Source organism: Elephas maximus, chromosome 8 (genome assembly GCF_024166365.1).
Source record: "Elephas maximus indicus isolate mEleMax1 chromosome 8, mEleMax1 primary haplotype, whole genome shotgun sequence".
NCBI lineage: Eukaryota > Metazoa > Chordata > Mammalia > Proboscidea > Elephantidae > Elephas > Elephas maximus.
In genome coordinates this window covers 104,232,573-104,251,926 of record NC_064826.1, presented here as the reverse complement: position 1 = coordinate 104,251,926, position 19,354 = coordinate 104,232,573, and the positions used below count along the sequence as shown (strand labels likewise).

The following is a 19,354-nucleotide window of genomic DNA, read 5'->3' as shown; positions in this document are numbered from 1 at the left end:
AAAGTTGAAAGTTGGACACTCAGGGAGCTCTATCTGCTGGATTCTAGTCACAGCCAGAGGATTCACTGGCTCCATGTATCACCCAGCACTGTCATAAGCAGGCTAGCAGGGCTTTCCATTAGATAATGAATTATGAAATATGTCTCACCCTGGAAAAACCAGTCATCCGCTGATGTCATGCTGATTCTAACCAATCCCCAGCAAAGCCCCAGCCCTCTCTGTTTGAGTGGTACCAATGTGTGAGTGTACAAATAAGTAGTACAGTATAAAACTTGCCAGTGCCAATACCATGAAGAGGAACTCAGACAGCTCTTACCACATGATACAAGAGTCTGCTGAAAGACAGAGGACCAGAAAGGTAATGCTTTTTAACTCTTGCTTCTGAGCTATTTCTACATTCATAATCAGAAGGGCTAGAAGGGGTTTTACAACTTATTGGCACGTCTCTGGGAGTTGTGATTTGTGCCTTTTTCTATTCCTCAGGCAGGTTAATGCAGCTCTTAGTAGTCCTAGGACATGCAAATAGATTTGTGTGTTTATGCAACCCACTCAGCACATATATACAAGTACCCATGCCAAAGAGAAAACTATTTTTAAGAGTTGCATTCGCAAACAATAAATTTAGAGAACACACACATCCTCACATACAGAGAGAATCCAAATACTGATAAGTTGTACTTATCTTAATGCCACTATTAGGACTTCTGAGTAGTTCTGAGTCATTAAGCTTTTAGTTCTATTTCAGAGTCTCCCGTAAAATTTAATTGGACTACAAAATGCTTTGGGTACTGTACATGCGACTCCAAATGGGTCAATAATGTTAAATATTATATTACATGGATGTTTTGGTAAACGATTATGATACAAACGCTCCCCAATGCTTTTTCACTCTTCCCCACCAAACTTGAGGCATTTTAGGCAATGTTGATAAAGTCTTAGCAATCATAGGAGAGTCACTGATGTTCTTGGAACTAAAACCCCAAAGGTGATGATAGATGGCTGGTAGCAGAAAAAGTCCTGCAAACAGTTGATTTGAGAAAGGGAAACAGTGTATACCATTCAGAAAAGCATTGTTACCTGTGCAAACTGGACTGTAACTTGAACTTAGTGTCACAATTTTCTCACTCTCCTTGTCCTCAGTTCTGACACTTGTAGTAATAATATTTATTACTTTTTTTCCACCTAAACTGCATTGCTTGACTATAATGCTGTGAACACACTAGGTGTCAGATGTAAACTGACTGTATCTACAGAAACAGAGAGGGCTTATGTGTGGGAAAGAAACTGAGAGGGAAGGAAAGCTTTAACAGATGGACCTCTTAAAGATACTTCTGCAAGATAAAAGCCATAAGACAGAAAATGAAAAACTGGGGTGGAGGGGGGAGATTAAAAAAAAAAAAAAACCTTCAGAAAGTCATTGTTTAAAAATTCACATTTTTTTCTGTGGACACTAAAATCTGTGATGATTTCCTCTGTGCTGTTCCTTTGAGGCAGAAAGCAGCAGTATAGGAGCCTGTCCATGAATGTACTGCTGGGGACCGGGTAGGAGACAGGCTGAACAAACTACCACATGACAGAGAAAATGACTTGCCAATATATTTTAGAGAGACTTTTCCCCTAGGGCCAGTTATTCAAGTCTTAGGAGTGCACGATTTGTATAAAATTATGTGGGAAAGGCCGAATGCATTTTGCATTTTATCTGTGAAGTCAGGGCAAGCAGTGGTAGGCTGTAATTTGTGAGTGTGAATGTGCGCAGGGCACGAGGGGGAGGCTGAAGAGGAGAGGGGAAAACAGCTTCACAGGACAGGGCATATCAAACGCTGCTTGCTCTTGGGATTTTTCAATGCCCTGCCACATTCTGCAGTTGGGAAAAGTATAGTGTATCATATGATCCCAAACAAAAGTTTATTGCATTGCCCCTCAGTTCCCCTGCCAGTGTTGATAACCCTGGACATTTAAATATGAATGAATGGGGAAAAGGAACATCTCTTCTCAGATTCATTCACGCCAGAACGATTGGCCAAAGCAGCTACCTTTGCTCCCCAGCCGCTCTTCCTGACCTCCACTACCTGTCAGTCAGGACCTACCAGCCCCCTGTCCCCACCTTCAGGGCCAGGTGGGTGTCTCCCCACCTCTGACTGTGATTAGGTCGGGTGGAGGAGCACAGGGGGCATACTTTTTACATCAAGTCATCCCTGTTTGAGATAGTGTGTTGGTTTGGGTTTTTTTCCCCCTCTGCTAAAAGAGGAAGAAGGTGAAGCAAGGGGACTGGCCAGAGAAAGAAAAAGAAAGAAGTCGAACAAATTAGGAGAATGTCTTTAGAAAGGAAAGTAGAACCCCCGAGAATGGTGATATTTGAAGAGAGGTGTGTGAGGGAGCCGTGAGCAGAAGGAAGGCAGCCTGTCAGAAAACGGGCTGTCCCTCCCTCCCTCCCTAATCACAGCCTTAACTCACAGACAAACTCCCTCCCTCTTCCATTCACTCACTCACTTAGGGCCAATCCGTTCTCTCTCTCTCTTCCTCTCCCTCTCCCTGTCTCTCTCTCTCTCTCTCCCTACCTCCCTCCCTCTCCCCCTTCTCTCCCTCTCTCCCTTCTCTCTCTCCCCTTCTCCTCTCTCCCTGTCTCTCTCCCTCCCTTCCTCTCTCTGTCTCTGTCTGTCTCCCCCACCCTGTCTCTCCCTCCCTCCCTCCCTCCCTCCCTTTCTCCCTCCCTCCCTCCTTCTCTCTTACTCGGAGACAGTCAGGACTCTCCTCCCTGACAGCCACAAACCTACAGCACTCACTGCTTTCAGAGAGGGGACCTGCAAACAAAACTTCACAGAAAACTTTTTGTTCTTGTTCCAGAGAATTTACTGAAGAGGAGAAGGAAAAAAAACCCCCAAACCACACACACACACAAAACCTGTGCGTGAGGGGGGAGGAAAAGCAGGGCCTTTGAAAAAGGCAATCACAACAACTTTTGCTGCCAGGATGCCCTTGCTTTGGCTGAGAGGATTTTTGTTGGCGAGTTGCTGGATTATAGTGAGAAGTTCCCCCACCCCGGGATCCGAGGGGCACAGTGCAGACCCCGACTGTCCGGCCTGTGCCCTGGCCACCCTCCCCAAGGATGTACCCAACTCTCAGCCGGAGATGGTAGAGGCCGTCAAGAAGCACATTTTAAACATGCTGCACTTGAAGAAGAGACCCAATGTCACCCAGCCGGTGCCCAAGGCGGCGCTTCTGAACGCCATCAGGAAGCTTCATGTGGGCAAAGTGGGGGAGAACGGGTACGTGGAGATCGAGGACGACATCGGGCGGAGGGCAGAAATGAATGAACTCCTGGAGCAGACCTCGGAGATCATCACGTTCGCGGAATCAGGTGGGTGCTGGCAGCCGCCGAGGAAAAAAGGGGCACCAGGTCTGTCTTTGACAGTCCCGGGAGGAACTTCTCCCTCCAGCTGGAAACTGCTTGGCGAGGTTATTAGTGATTAGGTGCTGGGAGCGGACGCAGAGGCGGCAGGGAGGGGAGAGGGCTCCTCAGAAGGGACTCTTCTAGGTCGAGCTCTGGCTGCAGGCGACTTGCTTACACTTGCTAAACTCAGCCGGTCACCCTGGGAGGAAGCTCTGGGGCCAATGGTGCTGGAAGCCGGTCTGCGAGGGGCTCCCTCGCCCTGCCTATAAAACCAGATCTGAGCCGAGCCGGATGCAAGCCGGGGCATTTTCAGGTGCATGGAAGCAGAGAAGGCTTCCGAACCCCATCCAAAGTTTTTATGGGGGGTGGGGTGGGGTGGGAGTAGGGTGATGGGGTGGAATGGCACAGATGAAGTCATGGTCTTAAAACAACCCTTCCCCTTTAAAAGTCCAATCAGAGAAGAAACAGGGGATATTTATTAGTGAGAGTCATTTTTACCTTGAGAAACTGTCCACGATGGTACAGGCACCACATTCGAGGCAGGAAAAAGCTGCTTTGGGGGACAGTTGACATTGAATCAGCAGTCACTTTTGGAAAACTGACTGAACCAGGAAAAAAAAAAAAAAAGAGTTTTGTTCTCTGTAAAGTTACTGAGAGCTCTCTGCCAAGGAATGCAACGTTGACAAAGTGCTCTCGGATACTACGCTGAACTCTCAGTCAATCCTTAAGAGGAAGAACTTTAATAAATAGATCCTAATCACTAGCCCAGGAACACACTAACCTGTTGCTGAATAGAAAAAATACCTGTCAAAAGCGTGGAGCCGGGTTATTTGTACAGTTATGTGACACAGATTCCTTTGCATGCCAGCAAGCCCATGCACGACTGAGCAACATACACGTGTTAATGCCATGTTACTTTCGTGGTAGTGCCAGGCTCCAGAGAATTGTACCCTTTGGCAAATCCCTTTGAAAGGAATGCCATTGTTTTGTTTGGTAGAGCATATGGCCAGTAAAGTATGTGTAGGGACTCCCAGCATTTTTGTTTAAAAGTTTGCTGCAGCAGTATAAACAATTAAGGCAACACTCAGAATTTCCAACCCTGAAAACCTGTTGAGTCAGATGTTCTGTTTTCAAGAAAACCATGCAAGACCTGGACTTTCTTTTTGGGGGGCTGATAGTCTGCTGGCTTCATGGCGTCCCCTTGGAGAAGTCCTAGTGCCCCATAAACTTCCAGGGCAGTAAAACTCTCTCCCCAGAAGCGCCTCTCATGCAGGGGCGGTCTTTCTTTCTTTCCCTAAAAATTTTGGTCCATGCAGCTTCAAAGGACATGATAATTATGACTTTATCTTTTGAAGCTTGTTGAGGAAAAGAGTCAGGTTGGAGTTTTCAAGCGGCCACCCAATTTTTCTCAACTTTTAATCGTCATAAGTTCGGAAAGAAAACACTTATGCTTTGGGCCCTGTATATGGAATGGATACTGTCTCCTGACACAAAGGGACCCCATATATGATTTTATATACTGAGTACCATCTGTGATGGCCTCGGTTGCAAGTGCCTATTCAGTTGGGTTTAACATCATCCTATGACAAAGTTCACCAATGCCCTCAACCACTGACTGACCACGAACCCAACCGTCAATCATCTAACTATACACCTGATGCTAGCAATACGCTCCTCTTTTTGACTTCTTGGACGTTCATAGCAAATCACTCTCTTGGTATTTGGGGACTTTTGCAGTGAAAGAATTCGACCATTTCCATTCTTTCTGTACTTTGGCCCTCATCTCAGTGCTGATCTTTTTCTCAGTTATACGAGGTCGTGTCCTTTTTACTTTTCCGTAAGGTGTTTAATCGGAATGAAACGAGCTGTTTTTTAAAAAGGTGATTCATTTGATTTATACGTTGACTAAAGTTTAAGGCCTGTAATGGAAAACTCCTCCCAGAAGAGTTTCCAACCTGACTTTGGGTGAGCTGCTGGGTTCTCAGAAAAAGTTTTGTATATTTGCTTATTTTTCCTCTCTAAGAAGTTTCACACATCACCTTCAAGTTGATTTAGCGTAATTTCACAGATTTAATGAGTCCATATATAGTAAACAATTTCCTCTCCCAGTAGAGTACCATGTGAGCATTTTCATGCAGTTTTTGCTACCCAGGAAAGAGGTTTATCATCTGGAAGATTGTAGTGAACATATGAAAAGGAATAGCAAAGATCTATCTCTGTGGCTTTTGGAATAATTCAACTTAAATAATATTCCAACTCTGTGGAATGTCAAGATTTTTGGAGAATAGGAAAGGGCATTATTTTCCTTTTCTTTATAAACTGTTTTGTATAGCAGAGAATCTAGTCAATAAAGTTGTCACTCATTCGCATGCCATAGACACATATCGACTATAAGATTCCTCAGTTTTGGGATACGTGTTTAATTTTTGCCTCTTCTCTTTGATTGTTTAATAAAGCCAAGGCATGGTAACCACTGCTGAGGGACTAGAAAAGCTAAAGTGCCTAGAACTCTTTTAACTGAGTTTGTCCCACCATGCTCAGGTAGAAAGCGCCCCATCTTTGTAAAGCTAACATGAGTTGTTATTGAATGCGAAGCAGGGAATGCTCCAAGGCTCTCTGACATTTATTTCAATAAACAAAAATGCTTTTCTTTTTATGTATGTCACCCAAGATTGCTCGCCAAGGTTAGTGTGATCTTCGTTTGGCTGTGACAGAATCCTCAGTGTTTACCTTAAGACTTTAAAGGGATGTCATCTCTTTGAAAGGAAGGCAGAAGGGATAGGTAAACCCAAGCCAGCTACCACTATAATTGCCAGTTGTCAGGGAGTTTATTGGCTGCTGTATCGTATTTTATCTTATTTTTATTCATGACAATAGTTGGCCAGTTAATGTACAATAACAACATAATGTTGAGTCTCCAACATTATATATGCTGCCAAATTTATATGCTGATTCTGATTATTAACTTAGCAACTGATCACATTTGTTAAAGAAAGGGTAGGGAAAGAAAGACAAATGAAACACCAAGATATGGAAAATGCTCATATAGCCCAGGTGTTGGTGACAGCAACACGTAAATCTTCTCTTTTGGAAAATACTACTTACTGAAGATTTGAGTTAGAATTTTGCAGTGCTTTTTTTTTTAAATAGGAGTCTGAGAAGGTTTGCTTGGATGACTCTTTTCCCCCACCTCAGGAAAACCATCTCAGAATGGAGTTGACTTCTACTACTTCCATGCCAGCCTTCTGAACTTCCCTGTGAATTACCCCTCATTGAAGGATGCTTTTAGGGGTTACACACTTTCTTCTCTGAGTAACGGGAAATGATTGGCCACAAGGGGGCACATTCCAAAGACTTTTGCTGCTTGCCAGTTTATCTCCCAGGGAAATGCAATTTCACCTACCCCCCGTCTGCAGTGCCCATGATGTGAGTGATTATCAGTTACCTCTGGCTTCCTCTCATCCTCCAGAGAAAGTTAACATTTTATGGGATGGGGAAAACATGACTACCTACAATATATTAAAGGAGACAGAGGGATGGACATGGGAATATTAGTGATACATGTGAACATTCCGGAGCTCTATGGACGGCAGAGGAGTGATAAATTTTAAAAGCAAACAAAGCAGAGAGTGGAGAAATGTGACCATGAATCATCAGCAATACTGATTTGCTCACGTCTCTCCCTAATACGGTCGCCTGGGCTTTTACAAAAAAAAAAAAAAAAAGGCCTCCATCCCCCATGATTTTTTTGTTTTGTTTGTTTTGTTTTTTTGCCTAGTTTGCCTGCCTTATCAACACTTTTCACCAACAACAAATGACAAGTGACTTCGAACAGGGAGGAAAAAAAGCTATTTATTTAGCGCCTTGTGGGAACATGGTGTTCAGCTTCTGAAGATGCATTTATTTCCATACTGAGTGTGTGGAGAGAAATAGTGGAGACACGATGTAGAAAGAGATTAATCGTGGTTTGCACTTGTGAAGTAGGTGTATTGGGGTGGGGGTGGGGAGTGTTAGGGTGGATATCCTGGGGAACTGGAAGTAATACCTTCCCAGGCACTTTTTGTGAAAACACATATTTATCTTGGCCCCTCTTCTGCTAAAATCTACTTGAGCATGATCTCTTAGCTGAAGTTCAGAATTCTTTATACTTGACTGGCTCCTAGATCCAAAACTCCCAAGTATAAAAGTTCTCAGGAACTTTTTTCAGGAATGGAAGATGTCTCTGAAACTCAGTGGCTTGGACCTTAGGTTATTTTCTCTACTTCTTTTGGGAACTTAAAACCCTTTTTTTCCTCTAAATATTTCACTTTTTTTTTTTTTTAATCACCATTTAAATAGTAGGCACGGATGATGAATGTGGTTGAGTGTTTACAGTTTCGTAGCGGGTCCCAAGGAAAGGTATTAAGGCTAAAAAACTAACCAAGATAATTTGGGACCAAAACCTGTGATTCTACTACAGGCAAGAATCTCTTTTGGAAGCTAGAGGAGAAATAACCTTTAAGATCTGACTTATTGCCCTCTGCAGAAACCCCTAGAAATACCGTCCAAAAGCAAAGCTAGTTCCTCAAAGAACACACATGTTGTAAATGGTAATTCTCTTGCTAGTGACAACCCCACAACTAGGCACAGTGAAACCTTGGTGAAGAATGGAAAATTAAACTAACAGTCACTTTTTACAGTGAAGCTTTCCCCTCAATGGGGAGTTTAAATGCTCATATAAACAACAAGGCTTTCCATATTAACGTTAGAGACGTAATTATGACCCATATGTAGAAGGGCAGCATACTTTAAGCTTAACCTTGGTGAGGAAACACAAACCTGGAAACGCTGCACATGTGGGTTGCTTATTTAATTGGAAGTGTTTACGCACCCACAATTCTGAGATGTAGGGCCTTTGGGATGAGTAGCTTTTTGCATCTTAGTGAGGGGAAGGGAACAACCAGGCTTGGCTGCTTGCTTAACCCTTGGCATTCCTTCATGATTAAGTGATTTAAAAAACATGTGAATAATTCTGAAAGCCAAGGAAAATCTGCTGCAAATATCCTTTTAGGGGTTTTTACCTCCAGCTTACACAATCTTTCCTCTGTGCCATGCCTCCCACCCGACAGCATTTCAAAGGAATTTCCTGTAAGGTGCAACATTTATCCCTGGTGCCCATTTTCCTGCACCTTTTTTCCTCGCTCTTTGATATATGTCCACCAGGCTCATAGAAGCTTAAGTGATGAAATATTATCACCCACATGGGTTTGCGTGGGACTTTCTTAGTGAATTACTCAGGCACAGCAGGCTGTGATACACGCCTTGCCTCACAAGCCCTCAGGAGGGAAAAAATAGCACAGAAGATGAAAAGAATGTTATCAGAGAGTAGGTAATGAAAGGTTAGCAAAGCAACCAGCTATATCTGGCTAGATAGGTAACAGTGTAGGAACCCAGGGCACACCTGTATAAACTAATGCTGTACCTGCTCACAAAGCATTATGGGAGAGCTTCCATTTCAGGATTTTACAGCAAGAGATAGTTAAGTCAAACCTGAAACTGATTAGAAATTGAACCTCAGCTTCAGGCAACGTTTTCCCTGTTTCCCAATTGTTCTGCGTAGATATTTGAAGATTGGGGCGTCTTGACCCTCTTCACTGCAGTACAGCAGTCTCTCTCGGGGAATATACAGATAAAGGGACTATCATAAATTGACCAGTTATTTATTACATTTTTCATCCCTAAGAAATCTCAGGGTTTTTATATATTTCTGAAGCCTGCAGATCTGATCAATATCATTTCCTCTCAGCTTCCAGCAGTCTCCTTCTCCCCGCCCCCTTCTGCAATGAAAGCTATTGTAACAGGAAAAAAAAAAAAAAAAAAAACACTGCTTAACAAGTAAGAATACAATAAAACTTGTAAAATGTACCTGCACATGAGGTAGACATTAGGAAGACTTGAGTCTCTCTCTTCCCCCTGTTCTCCTGAGCATTATGGCAACAGCGTTTTCTTGAAATTGGATCTCAGTTTTTTTTATTTTTTTGCCTGATAAAATATCATGCAATGTACAAACAGCAGTTCCAGAAATGGACACCAGGAGAAGGAGGCGACAGGCATGTCAGTTAGTAGGGGGAAAATCCAAATGTCAGAAATATGGGGGAGAGATGAGGCAGGCAGGCGATGGAGGCAAATGCGGGGAGCAGTGTCTTTGAGTTCAGATAATTAAACGGTGCATCAATCAGTGTGCGTGCCTGCCCAAACCACGCCAGCCATGCCAGGCAGTTAATTACCAGCCAAGTCCAGGATGAAAGTAATTTTATGATAACTCTCTGATCCTGATATAACAGCACCTGACAGACTGAGCCCCCTCGAATGAGTACTCTCTTTGTATGATCCTCTCTCAGGAACACTAAATCATTTGCCTCCAAGTACAGCTGCTTGTGAAGAAGAGGTGGGGCTCTCTCACACATTAGAAACCTGCTCTCAGGAAATGAGGGGCTGTCCTGGGGGCTGTGTGACTGCAAGCAGCCTCGCTGGCCCCACCAGAGCAATTTGGATGCCGCTGTCACTTGTTCAGCTTGGCCAATTAGCCCTTCCTCCCTCCCCGCACTGCCTGGCACCCCCTCTCCGTAGCATCTGTAGACTTCTCGGGGCTGTGTTCATAGAAAGACCAGTGTGTGCCGGTCAGCACTACCATCTGGACTCTCTATCCACCTGAGGGCTGTCTACCTTCACCCTCAACCCCGCCTGTCAAGCGTGGGTAAGAGCAGAGCCTGTAGGAATGCGCTACCTGAGACCCAGGGAGCTTTCGCATCCTGGAGATCAGTCTGAAGCTCCAGTTTCACACACTTTCTTCAAAAAATAAAACACAAGCCTGTGCCCTCTGCCTTCTCTAATTTAGCAGCTACTATCTCTCTGTCTTTACAGTGACACTCTATGCAGTTTAGGATTTCAGAAACTGGGCTGTGTAGAGGCAGAAGGGGAAACAGCAGGTAGCTTGTTAACATTCTCCTCGGGCAGGGTGGGCAGGGTGGGCAGGGTGGGCAGGCGTTCCTATGCTGCCTAGGAGGAACCTGCCCACTCTCCCACCGCCCCGTCTTGGAGGCTTCGGTCGGCCTTTTTCTCTGGTCTTGGGAGAGCCAACCCCTTATGATTCTGCTGCTGATTGTATTTTAGGTTTAAATGATTAAGCTCTCCTTCCCGGAATCTTCTTTCTTGCTTTCTTGAACAAACAAACAACAACCAAACCACCACCCATCCCTCCTTTGCAAAGAGGAATACTGGATTCACGTTTTTTAAAAAAGAGTCATCATGTTTTCTTAAAAAAGACAGCTTCCCTTGCTAACGGCTCCACACTCTGGTGATCTAATCATAAACCCAGCTTCATTATTCATTTCAACTCCTGCCAGGGACATGAGGTGGGAGTCAGAGGAACTCCCCTCACCATCATCATCGTCATCATCCTTGCCAGCGTCCTACCAAGCTTATGCAAAGACTCCAGAGAGCCTTTCTTATAAACGTCCAGCTCTCCTCGGCCCTTCCCTCAGTAAATTTACCACTATTATAATCACAGTGTGCAGAGTGTGTTAAATTAGGAACAGAACTGACAGTGCGCAGTGCACAGAAAAGCCTGCCTTCTGCTGCAGAGAACTTGAAACTGTGCCTAAAATTTATAGTACCGTAAACATCTCGAGCCCGAGAGTGATAAGTATGCCTGGATTTCCGCTAGCTATAGAAATCTAGGCAGGGAGATCTTCCCAGGGAGTTGTGAGTTACAAAATAAACTTTTTAATATTGTCCTCAGATTTGTGCATGGGATATGTGTGAAGGTACGGACAGCCAGATAATTGGAAACAGGTACTTGCAGGAGGTGGTCATGTAAATAGAGGGCATGCTTTGTGTATTTTGACCCAGTGGCCAAAATGGAAGTGAGGGGAAATATTTGATGAATCAGACCACTGTAGCCTGGACACCTGTTCCCTATGGTGAACATGGTTAGATGAATAAACAATGTTTATTAAACATACAGGTGCTTATGAAAAAGGAAGTAAGCAGATGCCATTCTAATTTGAGAGCTAGGCAAGAACTGAATGGTCCTTGAATACAACTGCTTGACAGTGCAGAGATTTGCTCTGTAACATTAGTAGATAACCAGTTGCCATTAGGGCTACTGTGACTCATGGCAACCCCATGTGAGCCAGAGTAGAATTATACCGCATAGAGTTTTCAATCGTTGGCTTTTTGGAAGTAGATTGCCATGCCTTTCTTCCAAGGTGCCTCTGGGTAGACTGGAACTTCCAGCCTTTCGGTTAGCTGCAGAGCATGTTAACCATTTACACCACCCAGGGACAAAGCATTAGTATAAACTGCTATTTGAAACATGCTGTTGGTGCTCAGTAAGCTGCAGTCAGAAGGGAAGGAGGCAAACATGAAGGATTCAGAGGTAGGGGTGCCTCTCTTAATCTAATTCAATTGTAAGAAAGTCTCCATTCGGTAATGGAATTTGTCCAGTGATTGACTACATTCTGCTAAGCACTGGGGCAATGACAGTGAATGAGACAGATAGGACCTCAGACCTTGGGGGCACCTAAACTGGGCTGGCTGGAGCGGGGGTGGGGGAGATTTCCGGAGAGGTTTCTTAGAGGAAATGCCATTCAATTTGATAACTGAAACATCATTAAAGTTGGCCACTACTGATGTGTGTTTTGTGGTGGTGGTGGTGGGGAGCAGGAATATTCTAGGCAGAAGGAGCAGCATGTTTGACTATCTGCAGGCAAGAGAGCATCAGATTCTCAAAGACCTCAAAGAAACACCATGTAATTAGGCCCCAGAGAACTGGAGGAAAGAGTAGCTTCTGCAGAACCCTGGAGTTCTAGGCAGTTTCTCTTCTATCCTGAGGGCAATAGGATGTCGATGTCACTAAAGGGCCTTGAAGAAGGACTGACATGATCAGATGTGCCTGTGAAAAATACTCTTTTGGTTGCTTAATGTAGGAATGATTGAGGAGAGATCTGACTCAATACCAGACAGGCAAATTAAAGAGGAGTAATCCAGGGGCCCTGCATGCCCCTGCTGTGTTTCATCTTCAGGCACAACCAGGAAGATGCTGCACTTTGAGATTTGGCACCGTGGTTAGGAACTACAGCTACTAACCAAAAGGTTGGCAGTTTGAATCCACCAGCCACTCTTTAGAAACCCTATGGGGCAGTTCTACTCTCTCCTATAGGATCACAATGAGTTGGAATTGACTCCACGGCAAAGGGTTTGTTTAGTTTAATGCAGGAAAGAAATGATGGCGGAGGTGGGGGGCTAAACAGGGCATGGCAAGAGAAGAAGAGGCTAACCTACCATCTGCACATGGCAGACACAGCTGGGGTGTGTTTGTGTATGTTCATGAGAGTAAAATTTCCAAGAGAATAATAATATTATTATGAGAATAATAATATTTCCATACCTTGTTGTAGCTTACAGTTTGCGTTTTCCCATTTGATTCTTCCAAACCTATGAGATTATACGTCAAAGTCATTTGTGCCATTCCCATTTTACAGAAGGTGAAATGGAGACAAAGTAATTAGTCTCCAGACACACAGCTGATGGGGGCTGCAGCAGGCATGCAGGTCTAGGCCATTCCCCTTCTAGAACAAGGATCGACAAACATTTCTGTACGGGGCCAGACAGGAGTTATTTTAGGCTTTGCAGGCCGAATGGTTCTGTCACAACTACACAACTGTGTGTTGTAGCACAAAAGTGGCCAATGAGAACACATAAAGGAGTGAACATGGCTGAGTCCCAGTAAAACTTTTTAGACAATGAAACTGGAATTTCATGTCATTTCCATACTTGTGAAATATTATTTTCTTTTTTCAATCATTTAATAAGTCGTTGTTAGCTTGCTGGCCATATGGAAATAAGTGGCGGGCTGAATTTGACCCACTGGCTATGGTTTGCTGGGCCCTGTTCTAGATGGTCAATAACAGAAGACTCATACTTGCTGGAAATTAGGGAATAAATGCTAACTCAGGATCTAATGCGTGCCCCTGCTGTGTTTCATCTTCAGGCACAACCAGGAAGATGCTGCACTTTGAGATTTCCAAGGAAGGCAGTGACCTGTCAGTGGTGGAGCGTGCAGAAATATGGCTCTTCCTAAAAGTCCCTAAGGCCAACAGGACCAGGACCAAAGTTACCATCCGCCTCTTCCAACAGCAGAAGCACCCGCAGGGCAGCTTGGACGCAGGGGAGGAGGCAGAGGAAGGGGGCTTGAAGGGCGAGAGGAGTGAACTGCTCATATCGGAGAAGGTAGTAGATGCTCGGAAGAGCACCTGGCACATCTTTCCCGCCTCCAGCAGCATCCAGCGGTTGCTGGACCAGGGCAAGAGCTCCCTGGATGTTCGGATTGCCTGTGAGCAGTGCCAGGAGACCGGCGCCAGCCTGGTGCTCCTGGGCAAGAAGAAGAAGGATGGCAGTGACGGAGGGGAGGATGAGAAGGAGCAGTCGCACAGACCTTTCCTCATGTTACAGGCCCGGCAGTCTGAAGACCACCCTCATCGCCGGCGGCGGCGGGGCTTGGAGTGTGATGGCAAGGTCAACATCTGCTGTAAGAAACAGTTCTTTGTTAGTTTCAAGGACATTGGCTGGAACGACTGGATCATCGCTCCCTCTGGCTACCATGCCAACTACTGCGAGGGTGAGTGCCCCAGCCATATAGCAGGCACGTCAGGCTCCTCACTTTCCTTCCACTCGACAGTCATCAACCACTACCGCATGCGGGGCCACAGCCCCTTCGCCAACCTCAAGTCGTGCTGTGTGCCCACCAAGCTGAGACCCATGTCCATGTTGTACTATGATGATGGTCAAAACATCATCAAAAAGGACATCCAGAACATGATAGTGGAGGAGTGTGGCTGCTCATAGGGCTGCCTGGCACAGGGGGAAAGGGAACAAGTGTTGCCCAGAGAAGACAGTGGCAAAATGAAGAAATTTTTTTTAAGGTTTCTGAGTTAAGTGACCAGAAAAATAGAAAAAAAAAAAAAAAAAAAAAAACCTAAAGTAAGAACAAAACCTGAAACAGATGAAGGAAAATGTGGAAAAATCCTTAGCCAGGGCTCAGAGATGAAGCAGAGAAGGAACTGGAAATAGGGAGGGAAAGGGAGAATGGTGTGCCCTTCATTTCTTCCAGCGTCAAACTGATGACGTCGGTTATTGAGACGGGGCTGGTACTCTTTCCCCTCTGGTTCCCTTCCAGCGTGAGCCTTGGAGTCAACTGGTCTGGTCTGCAATAATGTGGACTATCACATCCCAAATAGCACCCAGACAGCTATGAGTTCGAAAGCGCCATTCATAGGCACTTTCCCACCCAATTTCCCTAGGTCATAAGGTATGTCTGTGTGACACTATCTGTTTATATCAATGCAGACACACACACACACATAAGACATACACAGGCATTTCCGCACACCACATACATACGCATCCTGGTGAAATAACAATATCATGCAGGTGGGCACACTTTCTTTCTCTGTACCACTTTTGCAACAAAACAAAAAACCAACATTAAAAAAAAATTGAGAGCAAGAATGGAAAGAGTGAAAGGATCAAGGAGAAAAGAATACCAAGTTATATTTCGTTAAGGTGCTTTTGATCTTAGAACTATGCAACCTAATAGGTTTGAAACTGTTTACCTGAGAGAGAACAAAAAGAGAGACTTTTTTGTATTGGAAGTAACCTGATTAATTTTTATTTTCTTCAAGGAGAGATACTTGAAAGGAATATGTTTGTCCATCTGTTGGATCCAAACATTTCTATATTTTGTAAATGTTTTTTTTTTTTTTTTTTTTATCGTTTACTATTTGCACTACAATGGTGTTTGACCTGTCTAATCCTTATTTAACAAGTATTTTCTTGGGGCGGGTGGGGGGTGGTTAAGAGCTGCACTTAATGTGAGCTATAAAAGAACTGCTACAGCACACAAAATAGCTATTTTTATTATTATAATTATTATTATTATTTTGTACCTTAAAAAATAGACACATACACCAAAGACATTTGTGTGAGCCTTTAAACAGTCTGTCTGTAGTTGGTATCATTCACCATTAATGAGTCAGGGGTTTGGATTCAAGGTTGAGGATGGGGGATTTGACTCCTTTTACATCCATGAAACAGGACATTTCATACTGGATGTACAGTAGTTGTACACTGTTGGAAAACAAGTTCAATCAAATTCATGAAATGCTACATGCTTGTATGTGTATATATACATTGCTTGTGCATATGCATACCTGTGTGTATATATACATGTATTGTATCATGTCCTTATACAATTTAAGCACTTCAGGCTGTCATTTTTTAATGTTCTTAAAGCAATGAATGTTTGTGTGCAAAACACAGTATTTTTAAGAAGGATAGGCTATATAGTTTTTGCTTTTACTCTGAACTAGGTGGGCACATTTCAAAAATTTAGATGGGAAACAAAAGCCTGGAAATTCCAGAGACTGTTTGGAAAGGCCCTCTTTATTTAAAGGAGTTAAACTTCCTCCTTTCTCTTCCCCAGATTCCCCACATTTACAAGTTATCACCTGCAGAGGAAAACAGGAAACCCATATTAACCAAAAGTCTGGGCTGATTTTTTTTTTCCAATTTAAAGATATTATCTATTGGAATCAATCTTAAATCAGATGTTCTTTTAGGGGAAAAAAAAAATAACTCTTTGGGCTAGACTAAAAAGTTCAGTATGTTTTTTATGATTAAAGTTTAATTATGAGAAATATTACTTATACCTGCTGGTCTAAATATTGTTGTTGTCAATGGTTAAAAGTTAAAGAAATTGGGGAGAAGGTGTTAAGAGAGTGGGGGGCGGGAAGAGAACAAATAAGAAGAGACAAGGATGGGAACAATAGTAAATTCCTAATATTTTGATTTACAGCCAAAACTCTTGGTGCAGAACTTTGTATGCATTGAATCAGAGGCAAAACAAAAACAAACAGACAAACAAAAAACAAAACAACTGCATTGTTTTATAGATATCGAAGTTCATGCTTAAAGCTGTTTCTATCTAATTTATCCCACAGTGCTTAGCTTTCCTAGAACAACTAATAAAGTTATTCATTCCTGTGCTTTTAAAAAATGCAAGCCTTATTTTTGCTGCCCTGTTTGAAGTTAGCAAAAATCTTTAGAAAATTGGGATAAAAATGCTAATGATTGGAGTAGGGGGTGGAATTATAGTGATCAGTACTCTAAAAAATATGAGGCTTTCAGCTCTACATCAATTTGTAGACTTTTAAAAAATTAAATTATAGGAAAATACATAGCAGTGAGAAACACTACAAAGAAGATTTAGCTCTTCTTGAAAAACTGCTAATAAACTATAACACTAGTCTATATGTAGGCAAATTAATTTAATCTCATTATAGGGCAAATAGACTTTCTAGGTTTAGTGGTCCACCCCTAACGTTCTGCATTAGGAGCTCAAAAGTGGATTCTAATCAAGACATGAGAGGGAGAACACACAGAATTGGTACTTTTCCCCTCACTCTTAACCATTGGCTAGGAAATCCTGCATGTGAGGAGGGTAGGTGTAAGGAGGAACATTCTAAGGATAGGAGTTGATGGCCACGTTCAACTCTCCAAATTTTCATGAAAAACTTTAAAAGCGTTTTGAACCGTCTCTTCATTGGTACCAGAACTGACCCTGGAACTTGTGAAAAGAGCCTGAGGAAACAGTCCCAGCTCACTGTGGTATGGCAAAGATAGTCAAGGCAGTGGAAAAATCCAGAGGTTAGAAAGACAGCAGATACCCATGCGTGGTTTCAATTCATCTCAAATATGGATGCCATCTTCTTAAGCCCTAAGTCCTAAATGCATTAGGGGTAAAATGGGTTTGATTAGTGGCCAAAGTAATTAGAAGCAGAGCAAAATGAAAACCTATATGACAATATTTTAATTGGACATTAAATGATCAGGTTCTCACACACCCATAAACTTTAACCTAGTTTCATTAAATTTATCTGGCCTCGAAATAGAATTTTTAATAATGTTGGTGGGTATGCAGCCTTGTGAACAACCACACTTTTCAAATAGCAGCATAACGCCAGAAGGAAAAGCTTTTGAATTCTACCATATTGAGTTTTTCATGGGATGTTTTTCCTGAAACAAGGATGGCTCTGTCTGACCTTAATATATCTCCAGTCTTTCTCCAGGGTGAACATCTAGGTTCTTAAAAATCTACCCATACTAATCTCAGAAAATCATCTCCTCCTACGTCTTTTGAGAATAATAAATACATTGTAGACACAATTGGTATTTTATATATATATATGTATATATATCTATATACATATAAATCAAACCCAGGGCCGTCAAGTCAATTCAGACTCATGGCAACCCTATAGGACAGGGTCGAACTGCCCATAGAGTTTCCAAGGAGTGCCTGGTGGATTTGAACTGCCGACCCTTTGGTTAGCAGCCATAGCACTTAACCACTACGCCACCAGGGTTTCCATGTATATATGTATATATATATATACACACACATATATATATATATATATATTTTTTTTTTTTTCCCAAAAAAGTAAGGAGACTTTCTGGCCACTGAGTTGGGATTTTCTTATCCCTGAAGAACAGCCCATTTTATATTTCTTTAAGATTGATTCCACATTCCATTTTCAAAGAGAGTTCCTGCATTCTCCTGTAAGGTAGAATTTTGTTTTCACCCCTGTGGGTTTGGACTTCAAGAGGTGACTCTAAAAAAAAAAAAAAGAACAGAGAACAAAAATGCCTCAGTTGTATTAAACTTAGATTCAAATTATCATATTCACTTGAAAAAAAAAAAAGATTTCCTGTAGGCCTTTTGACAACTTCTCTTTTCAGCACAGAGAGAAACTTAGTCACCCTGAAAACCTGCACAATAAACGAAACTTGTAGATGTGGGCAGAAAGTTTGGGGGTGGACATTGTATGTGTTTAAATTAAACCCTGTATCACTGAGAAGCTGTTGTATGGTTCAGAGAAAATGAATGCTTAGAAGCTGTTCACATCTTCAAGAGCAGAAGCAAACCACATGTCTCAGCTATATTATTATTTATTTTTTATGCATAAAGTGAATCATTTCTTCTGTAATAATTCCCAATGGGTTTTACCCTCTATTTAAATGCTTTGAAAAACAGTGCATTGACAATGGGTTGATATTTTTCTTTAAAAGAAAAATATAATTATGAAAGCCAAGATAATCTGAAGCCTGTTTTGTTCGAAAACTTTTTATGTTTTCTGGTTGATGTTGTTTGTTTTTATTTTGGATTTTTTTTTTTTTTTTGCATCTTACATGCGGTTCTTTAACCAATGTCTGTTTGGCTAATGTAATTAAAGTTGTTAATTTATATGAGTGCATTTCAACTATGTCAATGGTTTCTTAATATTTATTGTGTAGAAGTACTGGTAATTTTTTTTTTATTTACATTATGTTTAAAGAGATAACAGTTTGATATGTTTTCATGTGTTTATAGCAGAAGTTATTTATTTCTATGGCATTCCAGCGGATATTTTGGTGTTTGCGAGGCATGCAGTTGATATTTTGTACAGTTAGTGGACAGTATTCAGCAGCGCCTGATAGCTTCTTTGGCCTTATGTTAAATAAAAAGACCTATTTGGGATTTATTTTTTTATTTTTATTTTTATTTTATGGCTTATTTATTGGTTTTCCAAGACCGACTTTGCACACATATCACCACATCCTTTGCTGGGTGATAATTTAGTTCCTACTGTGGTTTTCCGGAGGGATATGAGAAACAGAATGAATGGGAGAGAGGACAAGAGCTGAAGTGGGCACTCAAGTAGGAGAGAAAGAACATATATTTCTGTGGCAGAGGTTTGTAATGGGTTGCAGATGCTTGGACCAGCAATATTATAGTTTATTTATTTTCTTAATTTTCCCTTTCTAAAACTGTAATGGCAACTACTCACAGGACATAAGAGGTCTCTCCTCCTTTCCTCCCTC

The 19,354-nt window shown here is 42.4% G+C and overlaps 1 protein-coding gene across 1 annotated transcript; it reads left to right on the top strand.

Annotated features, from left to right (window-relative positions):
* Window positions 1–318: 318 nt before the first annotated feature.
* On the top strand, window positions 319–18,625 carry INHBA (inhibin subunit beta A). Its single transcript, XM_049894237.1, has 3 exons — window positions 319–358; window positions 2,845–3,358; window positions 13,425–18,625. The coding sequence occupies exons 2-3, from the start codon at window positions 2,971–2,973 to the stop codon at window positions 14,276–14,278; spliced, it is 1,242 nt and encodes a 413-aa protein (XP_049750194.1). The 5' UTR covers window positions 319–358; window positions 2,845–2,970; the 3' UTR covers window positions 14,279–18,625.
* The last annotated feature ends 729 nt before the right edge of the window (window positions 18,626–19,354 follow it).

Coding starts and splice junctions, on each gene's coding strand:
- INHBA (XM_049894237.1), top strand. CDS start 2,971: ATGCCCTTGCTTTGGCTGAGAGGATTTTTGTTGGCGAGTTGCTGGATT. Junction 3,359..13,424: donor CATCACGTTCGCGGAATCAG/GTGGGTGCTGGC, acceptor TTTCATCTTCAG/GCACAACCAGGAAGATGCTG.